At 37.4% G+C, this 18,226-nt stretch overlaps 1 protein-coding gene across 3 annotated transcripts in view; it reads right to left on the bottom strand.

Moving 5' to 3' along the window:
- Positions 1 to 285: 285 nt before the first annotated feature.
- Positions 286 to 18,226, bottom strand: part of ppp3cca (protein phosphatase 3, catalytic subunit, gamma isozyme, a) — a 33,547-nt gene continuing 15,606 nt past the window's right edge. The window contains exons 2-14 of one of the 3 annotated variants that reach the window (XM_087797747.1): positions 17,117 to 17,314; positions 16,425 to 16,549; positions 9,438 to 9,549; positions 8,293 to 8,438; positions 8,093 to 8,232; positions 6,887 to 6,964; positions 6,713 to 6,807; positions 6,511 to 6,636; positions 6,343 to 6,420; positions 6,146 to 6,230; positions 5,519 to 5,616; positions 4,112 to 4,138; positions 286 to 1,833 (exon numbers count right to left, since the gene is read on the bottom strand). In XM_087797747.1, the coding sequence (XP_087653873.1) occupies positions 1,673 to 1,833; positions 4,112 to 4,138; positions 5,519 to 5,616; positions 6,146 to 6,230; positions 6,343 to 6,420; positions 6,511 to 6,636; positions 6,713 to 6,807; positions 6,887 to 6,964; positions 8,093 to 8,232; positions 8,293 to 8,438; positions 9,438 to 9,549; positions 16,425 to 16,549; positions 17,117 to 17,314 (1,469 nt within the window). In that variant the 3' untranslated portion in view covers positions 286 to 1,672. The remainder of the gene's footprint in view (positions 1,834 to 4,111; positions 4,139 to 5,518; positions 5,617 to 6,145; positions 6,231 to 6,342; positions 6,421 to 6,510; positions 6,637 to 6,712; positions 6,808 to 6,886; positions 6,965 to 8,092; positions 8,233 to 8,292; positions 8,439 to 9,437; positions 9,550 to 16,424; positions 16,550 to 17,116; positions 17,315 to 18,226) is intronic. The other 2 variants (XM_087797755.1, XM_087797763.1) reach the window with 2 other exon arrangements.

The raw sequence follows: 18,226 nt of genomic DNA, 5'->3' as shown, positions 1-18,226 counted from the left end.
TGTTCTTTAATAGTACTTTTCTTTTTCATTGTTCCTTTTGTGTAAGATTAGGTTCTACCCTCTTGTCCAGAGGCTCCAGCTGCTAACGTATAGTATTAATAAGCAGGAACGTTTTACAACTTACATTATTTTGAACGATCTGTGCGATCGTAAGTAAAGTTTATAAATGATTAAAAAATATTATGCATTTATTTGAATGCATTTAAGTGACAAATTGTACAAGTACATTCCTTCACTGACCATTGATGTTAAGTCTGCTTGAAAATAAAACGAAGACTCAAGGAGTAAAATACTGTAGTCAATTTTATTATTGTTGGATTTCAAGTGATACATCTACATAAATAATTCATGGCCTTGCAAGACAAGTGCACTAGCTCTTCAACAACCTCCCACTGCTTCGTCTTCAGCTATCGTATGAATGGACAACATGACTCTCCTACACTACAGGAGGCATGTCTCCCTTCAGATAAATGAACATTTAGAAGAATCTGTTCAGCTTGATGCTTGCATGTTGTCACCCGTATAAATCTCCATGTGTGGCCAAGTAGGCATGGCACACGAGTGCAAACACCTGGAGTGATAAATTCAAAAAGGGTAAAAGACCTCTTTTATACGCCCATTACCTCCTTTTTTTGACTGACGTGCACTACAGAAATACAGTCCAGCATGTCACAGCACCAATTGATTTGTTCTTACAAAAGTTTTAAAGGGTTGGGAGTGCACAGGAGGGCAGGATGCACTAGAAAATGACTTGATGAGATAACCATGGATCACTCATCCACGCTGACCCGGGCGTGCCTTTCATTTTTGACTTGAAAAAGATGACCACGTGGATATAAAGGAGGATCGGCTTGAGTAAGTTTGCAACATCTCTTCATTCGCGTGACCTTCAGAAGGTTGTCGTCCTATGAAGCGTGTGGGGAGATGACCAAAAGTGAAGCGACCACAGGACAGGAAGCAAGCAACTATCATTTCACAATAAAGAATCAAACCTTGTGCAGGGCAACACTAGATGTTATTCCTCGCTCATCTTTGGATTGAAAAAGTCTTAAAAACAAGTCTCAGCGTGATATAAAATCTTAAATACTCCCTTATCCTCGTAATACATTAGATGAATCATCCACAGAATCAAACATTGGATGGAAAAGCTAAAACATCTCGGCGGTCTTCAGCTGAAGGTTTGCTCTTCAAAGCCACGCTACACAACATTAAAGCTTAGTCAGCATATATGACAGTCAATGTTGAGGAGCGCCTGATGGCTTCAAAGTTAAACATAAAATCTAAACCAATCTATTTGTTTTCTTCACTTGGAGTCCACGTCCCATGACTTGGGCACCACCTGCCCAACATCACATTGTCCTTGACAAGGAACGCATTTCAGAAACAGTAGCCTTGAGACTACAGAAGAAGCTGACATTGTGTCACAATAAAAACACATTCTGCTCCGACTTGAAAAAAACTTTTGTGTTTACTCTAACATGTACGCAAGATATAAGTTAACACCTGAAAATGTCTTTAGTTTGCTGCTAAAACACCAAATATCTAGAGGGATTCTTCTCCTGTTTCTTTAAGCTTCTGCCTCCAGCCCAGACTGTGGTGGAGCTGAAGATGTCAACTGAGGGGAGGAGAAAGGGGGGGGGGGGGCTCTGTGTGGCTTCAGGGGGTGGAGCTTCTATCCATCGGTGCCATTCTTGTTGGAGGTGTTGTTGGTGGTGTTGGTTCCGTCCGGCTGCTGACCGTCTTTGCGGGGAGGCATCCTCTCGTTGATCCTGTCCAGGCCTCGAGCCTCCTCGAAGTTACGGATCTTCCTTGTCGGAGAGAAGCCTTGGATGGCTGAGGGACAGAGACGAGAACGTGAGCGCAGACCCTCAGACTTCTATCTCCTCAACATCAATCAAAGTGGATTCCTGGTGGAATGTCATTTGATAGGCACACAACACGAGTCCAGCACAGGACAGACATGCACAGGGAAACAGTTCAACACATGAAGACACCTCACACTTATCGACTTACGGTGAGATCCCGCCACGGAAACCAGACGGAAACGAGTGCAAATGAAAAGAAACCAGTGAGAAGATCTTCAACATCATCTGCACTCTCGTTCTTCAGATAAACGTGTTTACAAGAAGGATTGTATAGGGTCACATGACCCTATAGGAAGTACACTCACAGCAGTTCTTATTTAACAGCTAAATAACAGCTGACACTTAAGAATTCACTTAAAAAAAGGGTTTGGATGAAATAAAAGATCTCAACTTTATAAATCTTACCCCCGAATGACTGGACGTCACACTTTTTGACACCAGCTTCTATTGCTGAGGCAACAACAAATCACAACATATTAAATTGATAAATTTCAAAATAAGTAATAATTGTTTATTTAAACATTTAACTTTTAATAGATATGTATGTTTTAAATTTATTATTTTATATATATATATAAATATTTCCTTCTTGAAAATATCTATTCTACTTTTTTGTCCACTGTCAGCATTGGAATGGAATTAGTAAGCTAAACATAAACCTTTTAATTACTAAAAATAATTGTTTTAAATGTTTGTTAATGTTCGATTTTTTTTTTTTATCACAACAGATGCATTATTTAATTTCAAGAATGACAAGATTACGTTATAATAGAGTTCCTTTTTCTCATATAGTAATGTTTCCTGTTTGACCCATATGTTTACTACTTAAATTGAAGTGTTATTGATTGATAATATACATTTTGTTACAATATGAACATACATTTAAAATACAACAATATGTAATCAAATAAATGACACAATAAAATGATTATGATCACACTATTTGAAACTTTTACTTTCTTTATTATGTCATTTAGTTATTATTATCAATTAAAAGCTCCTGTATAATTATATTATCTATATTTGGGTCTATAAATCCTCACAAAAGCCCAAGTCAAGGACATTAAATGGCACTGCTTTTAATTCTATCAGACAATATTAAGTTTTTTCAATTGTTTACACATTTTTACAATTCTTCAGGCTTATTTTTGAATAAAGGATCACAAAATGACAATTGTGTCTTAACATGTCAACAGCCACAGAAAAATGTTGTGTTGAAGGAAATCAAAATAAATTCAAATGAATGATATTGAATATTTGAGGTTGCACATTTGGTCTACTCAAATAAGCTTCTAATGTGAGATCACAACACAGGAGTAGAAATGTTTTCTACATTCATCATTTCCAGCATGGCTACCAATGAATCTCTTCTGGTTTGTGTTTATTTGGACAATCTCCTGGTTGATGACGCTAAAAGAAGCAGCCTCCCATTTATAGAACGTGACGTTTCCAAAGAATAGGTCATAGAGCAGAGAGTGCCATCTAGTGGACAAAAACATTGAACCGCCATTTCACCTGTTATGACCTGAGCCCAGAGGGTGCGAAATAGTTATTAAATTAAATCAATTGAAATGTACTACATAACTTGTTAAAGTTCATAGTTTTGATGCCATCTGTGAAAATATACAATGTAAATAATCACATAATGAAGACTATCTTATTTTAAATGCCTCTGTATCAAAACTATTGTTTCTCTTGTACATTTTAAAATACAAATACAATTGATATCACACATTATGGGTGATCACTTATGTTTTATATAAATATTTAAAAACATACTTGAAAAACAAGATTGTTTTACATTTTTAATTGATTGATTTTTTTTGCCTCCTCTACTTATCGGCAGGAGGAGCAGACAGCATAGCAACAGCCAAATGGCGTAAAAGGATTAGGTTCTGAAAATATCCTCGAGAGGGATGTCCCAAGTCTTATCTCAGAAACGACTTAGCGGGCTTTGTGTGTACGTGTGTGCAAACGTGTGTGTGTGTTTTTGTGCAGACACATGAAAGGCAAAACCTTTGTTACCAGGATCTTGTCAACAGAGCAGTGTTCTAATCGACTCTTGACCGATAACTGTGGATTGAACCCCTCTGATTAACCGCCTTATTGTGTTGAGCAACATTGAGTAGAAACACACGAAACCCTTGCTGTGGTCAAAAAGTGGGTGAAAACAATGTGAGAAGGGAAGTTATTGAAAGAGACCGGTGGAGCACACAGAGAGAACAGGACTAGACATCAATGCATACCTTGTGCTTTAGCTGCCTCAATGGTAGCTACAATGTTAGAGGGGAGGAGAAGGGAGTCGTTATATTTGAGCCAGAGACAGTAAAAATACAAGAATTATCAAGAAGTAATCCCAATCCCAAGAAAATATTAAATGTTGTCAGCATGAGCTCTTGCCACAGTTCACACCTGCTGATCATCCAAACACATCAGACGGGAGTCGAGAAGTGCTAAGATGATGCTGCTGAAAGGAGAAGATGTGACCGATTTTGGATTTAAACACGACTGATGAGTAAAGTAGGAACCAGCTTCAGTAGGTGCTTGTAAGTGTGACCGTCTTTTCTCCTGCTGGCATCGTGGATGTAAAGACTTTCACTGTCGCAGAATCTGGACAGATTTTTTTGCACAGGCTGCACAACTTTTTCACACTTCATTTGTGTTCGACTGTGACTACCTTAGAGTTGGAAATCTTAATATCATCTCAATATCAAGCTAACCTGTTGCTTTTATCACAAAATAACTTGTGAAACACAAAATATTCAACAAAACAAAAACACTTCTTCACATGGATAAACTTCAAACTCACAATCAGCAAAAAAGAAGTTGAAAATATGAGTTTGTGGAGACGGACACTCTAATCTCTCATCTCCAGAACTACAGTCGAACAGATCACATTGCCTTAGACAAAAAGCTACAATGAATAATTACACAGACTTTTGCTGTAATCCATGTAAATACATGAAAAACAAATTGATTTGTTTCCAAGCTTCGGGGGTTGATAAGAGGAGGAAGATTCAGAACATGGACAGCAACATTCTTCTATTTCATAACAGGAGCTTCCTTCTTTGATGGTTCCAAAGCTCAACTTTGCGCTAGTTTGGCTCAATCCCTCCAGGAGGCTGGACCCTCGGTGGGTGAGTGACGGATGTCAAAATAATGCAAAAGATTTTGAAATAGTTTGCTCTGGTCATGGTGGGTTAAAGCTCATGCTATCATTTGCTTATCAAATGAATCAAAAGCATTGGAACCTAAAACGTTTAGTTTAAATACCTGCATTGAACAGAAGTAAATACCATCAGATATAATGATTTGTGATTTAGACTAATGTATTTATTTACTATATTTGACTATAGGACAGCAGAAAAAGGGTTGCATGGGGCTGGAACCTCAGAGGGTCACTATTGTGGTTGTGTTCGTAGGAAAACCTGAGCAAGAGTACCAGAGAACATGCATTCTCGATGCATAAAGCAAAATAACTATGACATCACATTCAACAGTTTCAATTACACTTTGCTTCATTAAAGCTCAATCATGTTTTCTGCTTGTGCATGCTTCTTAATTTAAAACACGGTCTTTAGGTTGAGATCCATGAGGGGGGCTCTGGGGAAGAAAGAAGTCATTGGGGCTGAATTAAGGTGAAACACACTCACCGGTTTGTAAAGTCTGCTTTCCGCCTGACAGCACACCCACCGGCAGAGTCCCGGTCGGGGTCAGGCCTTTGAGTGTTAACACGCTCTCACTCTCCTCCCTGACCCACAAACAAGAAGAAACAGAGTGGGATCACAAAACACTCCACTGAGGAAAGTAATGCACATGTTCAAAGCTGCCAGAAGTCATTATGATTGTGTAACACACACACACTCAAGCTTCTAATGTCTTCTGTCACGGATCGATTGTAATGGCCGTCAATTTTGCTTCTTAATTCATATTTGACCACATCATTTTCATTTAGATGCATCTGCCTGACATCCATTTTGAAACATTCATTAAAAAATAAATAGAGGTTTGAGTTTCATGTTAATAATCAGAGAGAGATTTCCAGAAAACATTTTAGAGCAGCAGCAGCTAATGATGATGATGTCACATGATGTCATCACACAGTAAAGTGCATCATTCACTGACTTGAATTAGAACATTTGGTTTTACAGTGAGTTTCATTGAGGACCCTCTCAAACCTCGCCCTTGTTCTTCTGAGCTCACTCTGACCCATGTTCACTTGTGTGCACATTGCTTGAGGGGCAATACAAGTAAATTAAAAAAAATATGACTTATCAGACCTGAGTACAGAGAAGACTCGGGCCATTTTGCCCACAGCTCGGATCTTGTTCCGAATCACCTCCTTACGCATCGCTGAGGTCCCACCTGGAAAAAAAACAGAAACACCTTCAGAACTTGTGGTTTACACATGCCGTTTGAATAGGTATTGTTACAATATAGTGTGGTTTTAAAAAGGAAATCAAATAAATGTGTTCACCTTCATAGAGATCGTCTCCCTCGGACATGAGCTCGTCGTCGGAGCAAATGTTTAAAATGTTGACGAGCATCTCCGTCACTGAGAAGCAAATGTAAGATAATATGAAATCATTGAATTGTGATGCTCCCTTGCTTCTCACCCTCAACTAGCTAAACTAAAAGGACTCACCCTTCTCTCCCACAAAAGGCAAAGACCAGGTGAAGACATCCATGAAGTTGGGCAACCAGTACGGATGTGGTGAGCAGTTGAACTGCCGAATATTCATCACATTGTTCTCGTATTTCAACACAGCAGCTGAGACATGAGAAAAAACACAAACAAAAAAGATGTGTTGTTAAGACATGGACCAAGAACAGTTATTTAGAGTTACCTTTGTTGTTATAGACATCGAGGTAATTTGGAGCTGAGAAAATGGTAATTAACGATGGGAAGCCTGTTGTCTGACTTTTTCTGTACATCCGATACCTGTTGGCAGATACAGACTCGTTCAACGCGAATGATGAGAACATTTTTAATGGATAAGGATCGCTCGTGTGAGGCTTACCCAGCATCCTGTGCTTCATGAGCTCTTATTACTGAGAGCAGGTTATTATTTACCAAAAAGTCACACACTGCTGAGTAACTGCAAACAGAAAGAGGCAGAGAGATTAGTTTGAAAGAAGTGTCTCAAAGTAATCTGCTCATGATTTATTTTCTCATTTATTCTCCTAAAATGCCCTGTGGGGTGTTGAGTTTAAAGATGCAAAACAGCCAGAGTCGAGGTTCATGTATTTATTCAGTCAATTTAGAGCACAGAAATAAATGAGGCCAGACAGAGAACTGGCAGAGGACTTTCCAAGTCAATCCTTCTCTTTTATACCTTTATTTTTCTTATTTTTGCTTGTCCTAGATTTTAGATGTCTTGCAAAATACTGCAAACACTGACCTTGACAGATATATTTGTTTGTTCCTTGCTATTATTTATAATATTGATTTAATATCACCTTTGCTTGTGCCATGTTATTTTGTTACTTTGTTTTAGTTTGAGTGATGTATCCATGTATCACGTTGCATTTTTAAAATCTTATCCTATCTTGAGTAACTTCTCTTGTCTAAATATGCCTTTTTTACATTTCCCATTCAATGGAAGAGTTCCCCTGCATGTTTTTAATGGTTGGAAAGATGTGTGTAACTATGTGATACATTTTGAGGTCAAGTGTGACTTAGAAACCTGTAGCTAGGTTGGCTAGCATGTCATATTCCTCCTGATTCTTAATGAGAAGCGTAAATGCGAACGCTTGTCTCATAGCAAAATATGGGGTTAACATAATTATGATACTTTCTTGTGAAAGTAATATCCGCACTATGAGCCATTTGTGTGGCCACAAGCTTTTAAAACTGCAGCTTATGATGATCAAGAGTGGGACAGAAGAGATAATGCACTGTTTGGTTTGGTTTGAAAGAGTCAATTTGTGCATCATGCACACACCCTTGTAATGGAAAACACAGAGAAATGGATATGATGCAGCTTTTACGTAAAAGGTGATCGATTGAAGAAGGAAGCAGATGCTGCACTCAATGAATCGATGGGGCGAGGTAATACAATTAGAGTGCCAAAATTCGACCATGACTGTTCTTCTTATCACAAAAAAAAATGTTTGAATATATACTTAATATATCTTATCACTTATACTAAAACCTAGTGGTAAAGGAAGCTAATAATACTGTAAATTTCAGTTTCAAAAAATGATATGCAACCAAGAATCAGTACCTGAAAAAATAGGAGCATCCTCTAACTGAATTGTGGTTGAAGTGTTCGCTCGTCTTTTCACTACCGTAGTCTTCACCTGGATCGGCCCAAATCAAGTCACACATGGGCCCAAACGCAGGGGGCTCTTTAAACCTGTCTAACTGCAGAGCACACAGTGAACACATCATGTTATGTTTACATTCAATGTAAAGCTCACTTACTTTTCTTATGTCGTCTAGGCAATTTATTTCAGGAGAGAGTCCTCCATGCACACACAGGAACTGTTGGTTGAGCAGAGCAGCCAGTGGCAGACAGTCAAAAGCCTCCATGCAGGCGTCGTACACTCGCTCAGAGTATTTAATTTTACCTGTTATAGAAAATAAATTGATGTTAGTGATGGTTGTTAGATTACTTTTAGTTTGACTTTATTACAAATGTATGGCTTTTAGATGAAAAATAATCATAGGAATTAGAGCCACATAAAGCACCTGGATGGGACATGATTGAAACCAAATGAAGATGTTAAAAGACAGATCTTCATCAAGACAAAATGATATTGGAAAAGTCGGGTCAGTAAGGATAACCATAAAATTAAATAAATCAAGGCCACAAAACAAGCCTTTTTTAAAATAATTTATTTTAAACAAAATATACAAAATATGTATTAAATTAAAATATTATTTCGAGATTAACTAATATGTTGATTTAAGAGTCTCATAAACTGATCTTCGACCTCTTCTATTGTACTCATCAGTAAGTGTCTGTTAGTACAAAACTCTCTTTTCCCCGCACACTGAAAACCCTTTGTTTTTCTGGAGATTGAATCTTGTTTACCAAAACCACACACACTCTGGTGTGATTGGTCAAGCTGAGATGTTGGTCAATATGTTTTATAATCCTGGAAGTCTCCACCTTCAAGAGACTCGTTGGATAAACAAAGTAGGTCGTGATTACAGCTGGCTGGAGGAGTGAAGACCATTATTACGTAATAATGGACTCTGTTCTAGTTACCTCTCCTTCGCCAAGATTTCAGACGGGGGAGAACTTAAAGTAGTAGAAAGTAGATAATAGAAAGTAATAACGTCATCATGATGAGGGACTTACTGCATAATAGAACACTGGACATTTGAAATATGTAAGTAATTTAGGAGAGATGGGTTTTCACATTGGTTGCTCTTTAAGTAACGAGAAATACTCACAAAATGGACAAAGGAAAACAGAGAAAAAAAATAATAATTAAGAACCATATGAAAGAAGGACAGGAAAGAGAAAGCAGTTGAAATGTGATGTACAAACAAACATTGTGGACGAACAGAATAGTAGTCCCTGACCTTGTATATGTGGTAAGAACAAAAATTAGACTTACATTCCTGTTTGAAGGTGAAGTACTCTGTGAGATGCCGGCACTCATGGTTCCCCCTCAGGAGAAAGAATGTGCTGGAGTGGTTGATCTTGAGAGACCAGAGGTAGAGAACACACTGGGAAGGACAAAAAGTAAGAGGTTATTTTCTTTCTTTTGCTTCTTAAAAGTGCTGTAGGATGCTGGGTAAGTTGTATCAAAAATAATGCTATATTCCTTTGGTTTATTTAACTAAAATCATGTAAGTAATGGTTATTTCTAAAGCGCCTTTCTAGACTGTAGTTTTATGTTTATGTTTATGTTTATGTCTATTCATGTTTTGTACCTTCATATTTCAAAACTCATTTTATTTTATTTATTATGAATAATGTTCGGATCTTATTAGAATGCCAACATAATTTGAAGATTCTAAATAATAATAATACTTTAAATATTAGGTTAAATGTGTCACCATTGTTAACAGATAATATCATTAATTCAATAAAAATGTATATGAACTAGAAAGTCTTACACAGAACCTGATATTAATACATTAATATAACATTTTAAAACAATCCTATCAAATTAGCAGAGAACTGAATTAATGCTGGTGTAGAGATTCTGCAGTAAATTTGAATTAATTTTAACTTTCTGTAGATGAGAGACTGAACAAACCTTTTAAGAATAGGTGCAGACATGCATACAACATAAATATTGAAATAGTGTTTTAACACTAACCTACTTGGGCATATACTCGAATTTTGAAATAAGAATGATGTATTCTCAGTAATGTTCCTGCAAAAAGCAATAATCAAATTGATAAACACTCTGGCCAAATAAGAGCACTGAGATGCCACTTCTAAAAGAACATTTGAATACAACCTTATAAACTCCGGGAACACGATGCCAAGGTAACCAGAATGTCTCTTACTCTGTCATTATTAGGAGAAGTAGGCGAGAAATAAGAGCAGGGCGGGGGAGAGACCTGATGTCTTGTACGTGGCGGTGAAGCAGACATGGTTCAGAGTGGTTAGAAACTGACAAAGGCTTTAATGAGAAGCCGCTGCTCTCCAGACAGCTACTATATTCCAGTCAGGAGTGGAGGAGGAGGACAAAGAGGAAATGGCACAAAGCACCATTGGCTGATCTGAGCATACACACTACCTTTTTTTTCTGAAAACAATTTATCAAGGACTTTCAATAACTTTTTGCAGGTCGTTTACTTATTTGGAAAAAGGTACTGTACATTTTTCACACAAAAGTTCAAATTTTTTACCTATATGATGCAAGTAATATTCAGGTAGTACATAATATCTTAACAAGTTTGAAAACCAGATGCACGTTCCTTTTTTCATGAAAGCTCAATTCCTATCCAACTTTACCGTTCTTATGTTGTCTAGGCTTATTTCAGTTACCTTAAGTTAATTGTTACTTCCAAAGTATTTTTTTTAATAGGGAAAGAAACTTTTTATAAGGGAGGGAAATGTGTCAAGTGCACAGGCCAGCATGAGGTAGGATGCTTTGAGTAAACAATAAAAAATAGAAAACATAAAAAAAATCAGAAAAGAGGTAAGAACAATAAATGACAAAAATAAAAGTGGAGGTTAGGAAAAAGGCTGTTTAACAGAGGTGATTGCTGGCTGTGCTTGTCCTAGGTTCTTTTTTAGAGAGTGGCAACATGGGGGCATCTAGACAACTCTCCATTGACATATTAACTAAGATAATTAATTAACAAGAATAAGGAGAAGGGTAAAATAAATTAGGTATCGACTGTGGAAGGCCACGAGTACAGTCCTTGTAAAGTAAGTAGTAAGTAAGTAAGCGCTTTAACAATGAAAAACAATACACAGTTAAAATATATACTTTGAAAGGTCAAGACACAAAAGACAAACACAGGAGTCCCATAAAATCAGGGAAAAGCCTGCACACATAAGTGAAGCTTAGGAGCAACAGCCTGGAAGGATTTCTCTCCTCTGGTCCAGAAGTATGTGCATGGAACCATCAGCAGGTTCTGATCCACAGACCTCAGAGCCCGAGCTGGGGTGTAAGGCTGGATCAGATCACTGATGTAAGCAAGAGCCTGACCATGAATAGCTCTGAAAGTAAGAACAATAATTTTAAAATTTATCCTGAAATAAACTGGCAGCCAGTAAAGAGTTTTAAAGATCGAGTAAATGTGAGTTCTTCTACCAGAGCAGGTCAGAATTTTCGCTGCAGAGTTTTGTATTAACTGCAGGCATCTCCTACTTAAAATAAACTGTTACAATAGTCTAAACGAGAATACACAAACGCATGGATTATTATTACATCAAGTTTAGAGATTTTTCTAAGTTGAAGGAAACAGTTTCTGGTCAGTTTTCTGCAGTTCTGAGCCTGAGAAACCTGCGTGTTGTATTTGACAGACTGGCCTAAGTCACCCAAGTACTGACTCAACCCTGGAACCCTATCATCAGGTGCAATAACCAGAGTTTCAGTTTTGTCCACATTTAGCTGCAAAGTGTTTTCACTCAGCCATTGTTTGATTTCTAGCGAACAATTGACAAAGCTGTTCAGCCTCTGGGGCTCAGTTGGATCAAATGAGCAGTAGAGCTGGATGTCATCAGCAAAAATGTGGTCAGAAACATCAGGTAATCTCTGAATGATTTTCCCCAAGGGAATCAAGAACAGCAAAAATAATAAAGGACCTAAAACAGAACCTTGAGGAACTCCACACAACAGAGCTGCTGATTTGATTGAAACTTGAAAGTTTCAGTTGACTGAAACTTCTCATGGATGTCGCTCTGATCCAGGAATAACGATAGCTGCTCAAACACCCTCTTTAAGATATTTGACAAAAGGGAAGCTTAGAAATAGGCCTGAAATTACTGAGTTTAGTCAGGTCTAAGCCTGGCTTTTTGAGTAAAGGCTCCACAATGGCATGTTTAAATGCATTGGGAAAAAAAGGAAGAGCTTTACCATTTTGGTTACCCAAGGGCCATTTACAGCAAACCCTTTAATAAAGAGCCTACACGGACGGACGTTTGACGAGGAAGGGGAGGGTTTCATCTTGCTCACCAGTGAGTAAATATCGGCCAGAGTCACACCGTTAAATGAGGTACACAAGGCTCAGTGACAGTAGGGGTTCCACACAAAAGGGGAGGGAATTTCTCTTTGATCAACTTAATTTTGTCAGTGAAAAATCTCAAAAATGCAATGCTGTCAGCTTCACAGAAGACAGGGGTGATTGGAGCAGCAGGACACACGAGACTATTGATTGTGTCAAACAGCACTTTTGGGTTTTTCTTATTTACTGTTACCAGTTTCCGAATGTAATCAGATCTGGCAGTTTCCATCATCTCATTGTATGCAGTCAGATGAGACTAAGATATAATCATTTGGTCAGAACAAGAGGCGTTATGCATGGCGAAAAAAACCCATTCAATTCCATGAGAAGAATGCTGTGAAATTTGGTTGATGGTCCATTATGTTATTGGGCTGTGTCGCTAGTATAGGGACTGTAAACCTTGTTAAAGGTTTACAGTACTCTCTTCTGGAATGGCCATCCCAGTCCCCAGACCTTAACATCATTGAAAATGTATGGAATGATTTGAAGAAGGCTGTCATGAGAAGCCAAGAAACCTGACTAAACTGGAGGCGTTTTGTATGGAGAAATGGGCCAAAATACCACCTACCAGACTTCAGGGACTTGTCTGTGGCTATAAAAGGTGTCTACAGGTTGTTCTTGCAGCAAAAGGAGGCTCTACTAAATATGAATGGAACTATTTATTTGGGGTGCCCAAATTAATGCACATGCATTTTTGCTTAAATGCACATACAATTGTTTCTGTTGGACGAATAACAATTATTTGAAACTGAGATGTTTCTGTTTTAATGAGCTCTATCATATCATATTTTTAATATATATTCATTGTTTTTACAATGCACCTCTCAAACTATTTTTTATTAATTTTCATATGTTAACGATTGTCAAAGTAAAATTCATTGACCGTCCCTAGCGCACGCTGGAGCGTCAGCGACTCTTGGCAGTTCTATCAGCCGCTTTCAATGAGCTCTCTTCGGGTGGACAATGACTCGGCGGTTGCTGGAACGAATGTCTGTCAAATATCCAATATCAAACTAACTTCACCGCGGTACTGTTAAATGACCAGAAACACTTGAATGCAACATTTTTCCCAGCACCTTGTTGCTGTTGGAAACCAAACAGCCAATCAGAAACAAGCTTTCTCCGGTATCTGTGATTGGTTGGTTCATTGGTACAAATGAAGCGCTGTGTAGAAGTTGAGCGATCATAAAAAGAAAATCCGAGAGCGTGCAGGGAGATGAAGTTGAGCACTCGTAAAGCAGCAAAAGCATGCGCAAAGTGAGATTTATTACAAAACATATTCTCAGGTGCTCAAGATGTCTTACTGCACGTGCTCAACAAATAGACACAAATAAAACGCCATACAATACGCTGTGTGCTTTATTTTGAATAGAGAATAGAGAAGCCTAAAACAAATACTTTCTATAATAAAATAACAATTTTGAAGCTCATGACACAAAGCTGTAGTATTGTGGAAAGGATGAAGCCCCGTACTCACCCAAAAAAGCCTGATGTTTGCAGGGCATCGATGTGACCAACACCAAAGTGGCTTTCTGTACAGGACAATTTTGTTTGTTGTGCTTTAAATTAGGTATTTTATGGTGTGAATGTATCCCGGATGGGATGCAGATAAAATAGAAGTGCTTTAGCAGCACTCTGTGGAGCTCTTACACATTTTAAAGTAGGTTCTTAAGGACAGACACATTTTGTCCTGTAGCATTATTATGAAAATAGAACAATATAAGAGACCAATAACAATAAAAGTAAATAAGTAAAAGTAAATAAGCAGATCAATTACAATAAAAGTGAATGCTAAAGATGTAAGTGTGGATGACTCATTTTGAACATTGAACATGAAGGTGTGACAACAAACTAAGGGGCCAGGCAGTACCTCTATAAGAGAATCAGGGAGTCGTAAGTAAGACTGATGCAGGAAATCATAACACCATTATGTGTTCAGTGACAGACAGGATATCCTGCAGTTGTTTTATGAGCAACATGTGGTGTCTTCAATGACAGAGTGGCAGGATCAATGTGCAGCACAGTAATGCATTTTCTTAAACTGCTAATGTGATTGAGTAGATGTCTGATGAAACTAGAGGTCTGGGACTATTGCTACTGGGAGCAAGAAGAAAGTGTTGTACTTTATTGGCTGAATAAAAAAATTAATTTAAATCAGAAAAAAAGATTTTATACAACAAATATAAAACTTTGGTTTTCCCACGACTGAATTTAATTCTGATTCCCAGGGCTATGATTCGATACCAGATGATTTTGGGATGGGTATCATAGAGGTTTTATCTCTTACTAGGATGTGGTCAAGTTCAAAGTGAGGGTGAATCAGTGTAGATAGATAGATAAAACTTTATTGATCCCTCTGGAGGTCTCTGGGAAATTGTTTAGTGGATGGAGTGGGTGGAGAGCATGATTCATTTTAAACACGCTTTTGTTGTCTGCAAATTAGTTTTGATTCTATAAATTTCTGCAATAAGGACCTAGAATCAGAATCAGAAAACTTTTATTGCCAACAATACATTATATTGCAATACTGTAGGAAAAACAATATATTTGTAGTACCAAAGTACTTGACTCTGAAAAATCGTTATTTTCTGGTCCGTATCAGTCTTCTGCCGGATGGGAGCAGTTGGAACAAGGGGTGTCCCGGGTGAGAGAAGATATATAGAAGGTATATAAACTATACTAGAAACCTCATCTTTGAACAGTAAGTGAAAAAAAGTATTTTGCAAATGCAAGACGTCATAATTGCTGTGAAACAAGTATGTAGAGATTAACTGATAGTAAACAGCACATATTGTGCAGGCATAAGGAGTCTTAAGAATTGTTTAACATATAACTACTTATTACAATGGGAATTACTACTTACAAATTGAGCTGTGATCAATGTGTGGTGGTCAAAAAAGTAGATAACCCTTGTTTTTGGGTATTCATGATTGATAAGGGTCTTCAAGACCACCATGCACGTTTTGAAAACAGCTGTGCAACTAAGACTTTTTTTTTTTGTTAACAGACACAAATAAGTACATTAATCTCTCTATGGGATTGGTGGAGAATCAAAATGGCAGATTGGAGTAGTGGAATTGTAGAAAAGCAAAATATGTTGCCAGAAATATGAAGTAGAAACACATTGAAGCTCTGACTATGTCTTGGCACGTGTTCCATCCCCAACTCTCATGTTGTACAAATTATTGATTTATAATAAAAATCTTCAAATAATATGAACAGTCCATTAATTAAAACAAAATCAAATACTTCCTTTGGTGTTTTTTTTTGTTTCACGGCATGTTCAACATATTATATATCCTTTTAATATCATATTTTTATTCCTTCTTCTTGTATGAATTTCCAAATTATGTTTTTTTTTATTCATGTTTTCATTATTTTGCATTGACAGCCTATACCAACAGACCAGGTATATAGTTTGGCCCTGGGAAATGTAATACTCGGGTTAAGTATTAATGAATCACAACAATAAGAGCTTACTTCATGATGTATAGTAGATATTTCGTTTATAGGCAAACAAATACCACAAAGGTTGTTTAAAAGTTTGTGTGTATATAAGGAGCTTGCTCATGAAAGTAGGTCACAAACTGTCTGGATCACGGTTGCACACAGCCTGGAGTCTCAAGGCCACTGCTGTCCACTCTGTTCCAAACATCTTATTTTTAACTGTTCCAATCAGCATAGGTGAACTGTGCCCTTTGGAGTCATTGTGAAAAGAGATTTGGCCAAGACACACAACTTTGAGCAGCAGCACTACACACTGAAATAGGAATTACAAACATCTTGTGATACACAATGAGCCGGTTGACCGGCCTTGCTCTTTAGCACAGTAACCCCATTTAATCCTTGCAGCAATGGGAAACCCAGAATTACACAAGACATGTACAGAAGGCCCAGAAGCAGAAGCTTACCTCGATACTGAAGTATCCTCGATCTACATAGTCCCCCAGAAAGAGATAGCGTGTGTTACTGGGCGAACCTCCGACTTCAAACAACTTCATAAGGTCAAAGAACTGTCCATGGACATCCCCACACACTGCCGAAAGACAAAATAAAAGTTGTTTGATTCATTTATGCGAGACACAGCAAATGCCTCATTTAAAAACAATTATGAAAACTAAGAATATACCAGATCTGCAACAAGTCATTAATCAGCCATTTAACACATTTAATATGATTTATTAGCCTAGAGTAATGGAGCAAAATGGTGTCTGGTTTTAACTAAGTTTGAAGAGAACTTAAGCTGCTTTCCTTTTTTATAATTTATTTTATCATCACACATAAGAGACAGATCTGGTATGATCCACTGCAAAGATAGATGCGGTCCAGTACAGTCTGTGGTAACAAAAGTCTCTAGCCACAGTTTTAATGTAATGATAATTTTCTTTTACTGAAAAAAACAATAACCAAATCTAAAATAATCATAATTTGCTGATTTACAATGACTTAATAACATGATTTCATTTAAGAAATAGATTCTCATTTAATACAAACTTAGATGTCATACGGTGTGTACTCTTAACAATAAAAGATGAAAATGTAAATCCGTCAGATTTAAACTATCTGAGGAGACACAACAGGAATATTATTTCTTTATTCCTACCCGTTATTGGTGCTTCTACTTCCAGCATGCACTTCTCTTGACGGAGGATGTTAGCCCCATCATTGATGATCTTCAGGGCCACCTCCTCTTCTACTCGGCCTTCCTTCACCAGGTGTGTCCGGAGCAGCTCGGCGTTAGGTTTACCATCCTGAAATAACTCTTTTGTGGTAAGTTTGTGTTGTGGAGGGTATGGCACAGCTGTTGGAAGAAAAAAGCACACGTTTACATACGATTAGGTCAAAAAATATTTATTTTATCTCTGTGGGCAACAGATTTAGGCAAAGGAAATAAATAATTGAGGTACTTTTTTCAAGTCATAAGAATGTTCAATAAAATAAATTACTGCCAGAAAACCTGATTAAGATTCAAACATACTGTAAACAACATATTGCTACTATAATTATCAAGCAAATGTCCACTCCCTGAGGTCGAAATCCACTTAATTTACTCTTTGCTTATATTTATATTATCATATCAATAATGACTGCGACCTCTTTTACCCTTGTAGGTACCTTAGCCCTTTGGAAGTCTTCACAGTACAGGGCTTGGCCGCAAGGCCTCATTTTAACCCCCCTTTGACACTTCACATTTTCTCTCTGTGCCATGTTCCATATTTCAGGACACCCCCCCACCTCTGAATTGTTTTTGATCCACTTGTTCTACAACAAAGAACGAGCCTATTTTCACCAGGCTTTCTCCCAGTACAGAGAGACAACAGTGGTTAATGGAGAGACATACAATGTACATTCATTCATGAGCCGTTGACAGGGTTTAACATGATGATAAAAGATGTGTTCAACAAAAATAAAAGTTAATGTTAAAACCTTTATCAAACACACATTGACGCAACAGTCTTAACATCATAGTGGCTGTGTTCCGCATCTTGTGCCAAGTTAGCTCAAGCAAAATATACCTTTTGTTGTGCTTCAAAAGTTATGGGTCAGTAATACAGTGGCAGAATATAAATATGTTCATAGGATGGTAATTGCATTTTACATTTTTTATTCAACATATTTTAGTTGACTTTCTGCAGATACTTAATTTAGAACCTAAGGCCTAAAGTGTAGTTCTACAAGTAAAGATTATTAATTATTACCTCATTTCTCAAAG

Source organism: Callionymus lyra, chromosome 1 (genome assembly GCF_982586985.1).
Source record: "Callionymus lyra chromosome 1, fCalLyr1.hap1.1, whole genome shotgun sequence".
NCBI classification, from domain to species: Eukaryota; Metazoa; Chordata; class Actinopteri; order Syngnathiformes; family Callionymidae; genus Callionymus; species Callionymus lyra.
The sequence above is the reverse complement of the archived record's forward strand: the minus strand, read 5'-3'. Positions and strand labels throughout refer to the sequence as shown.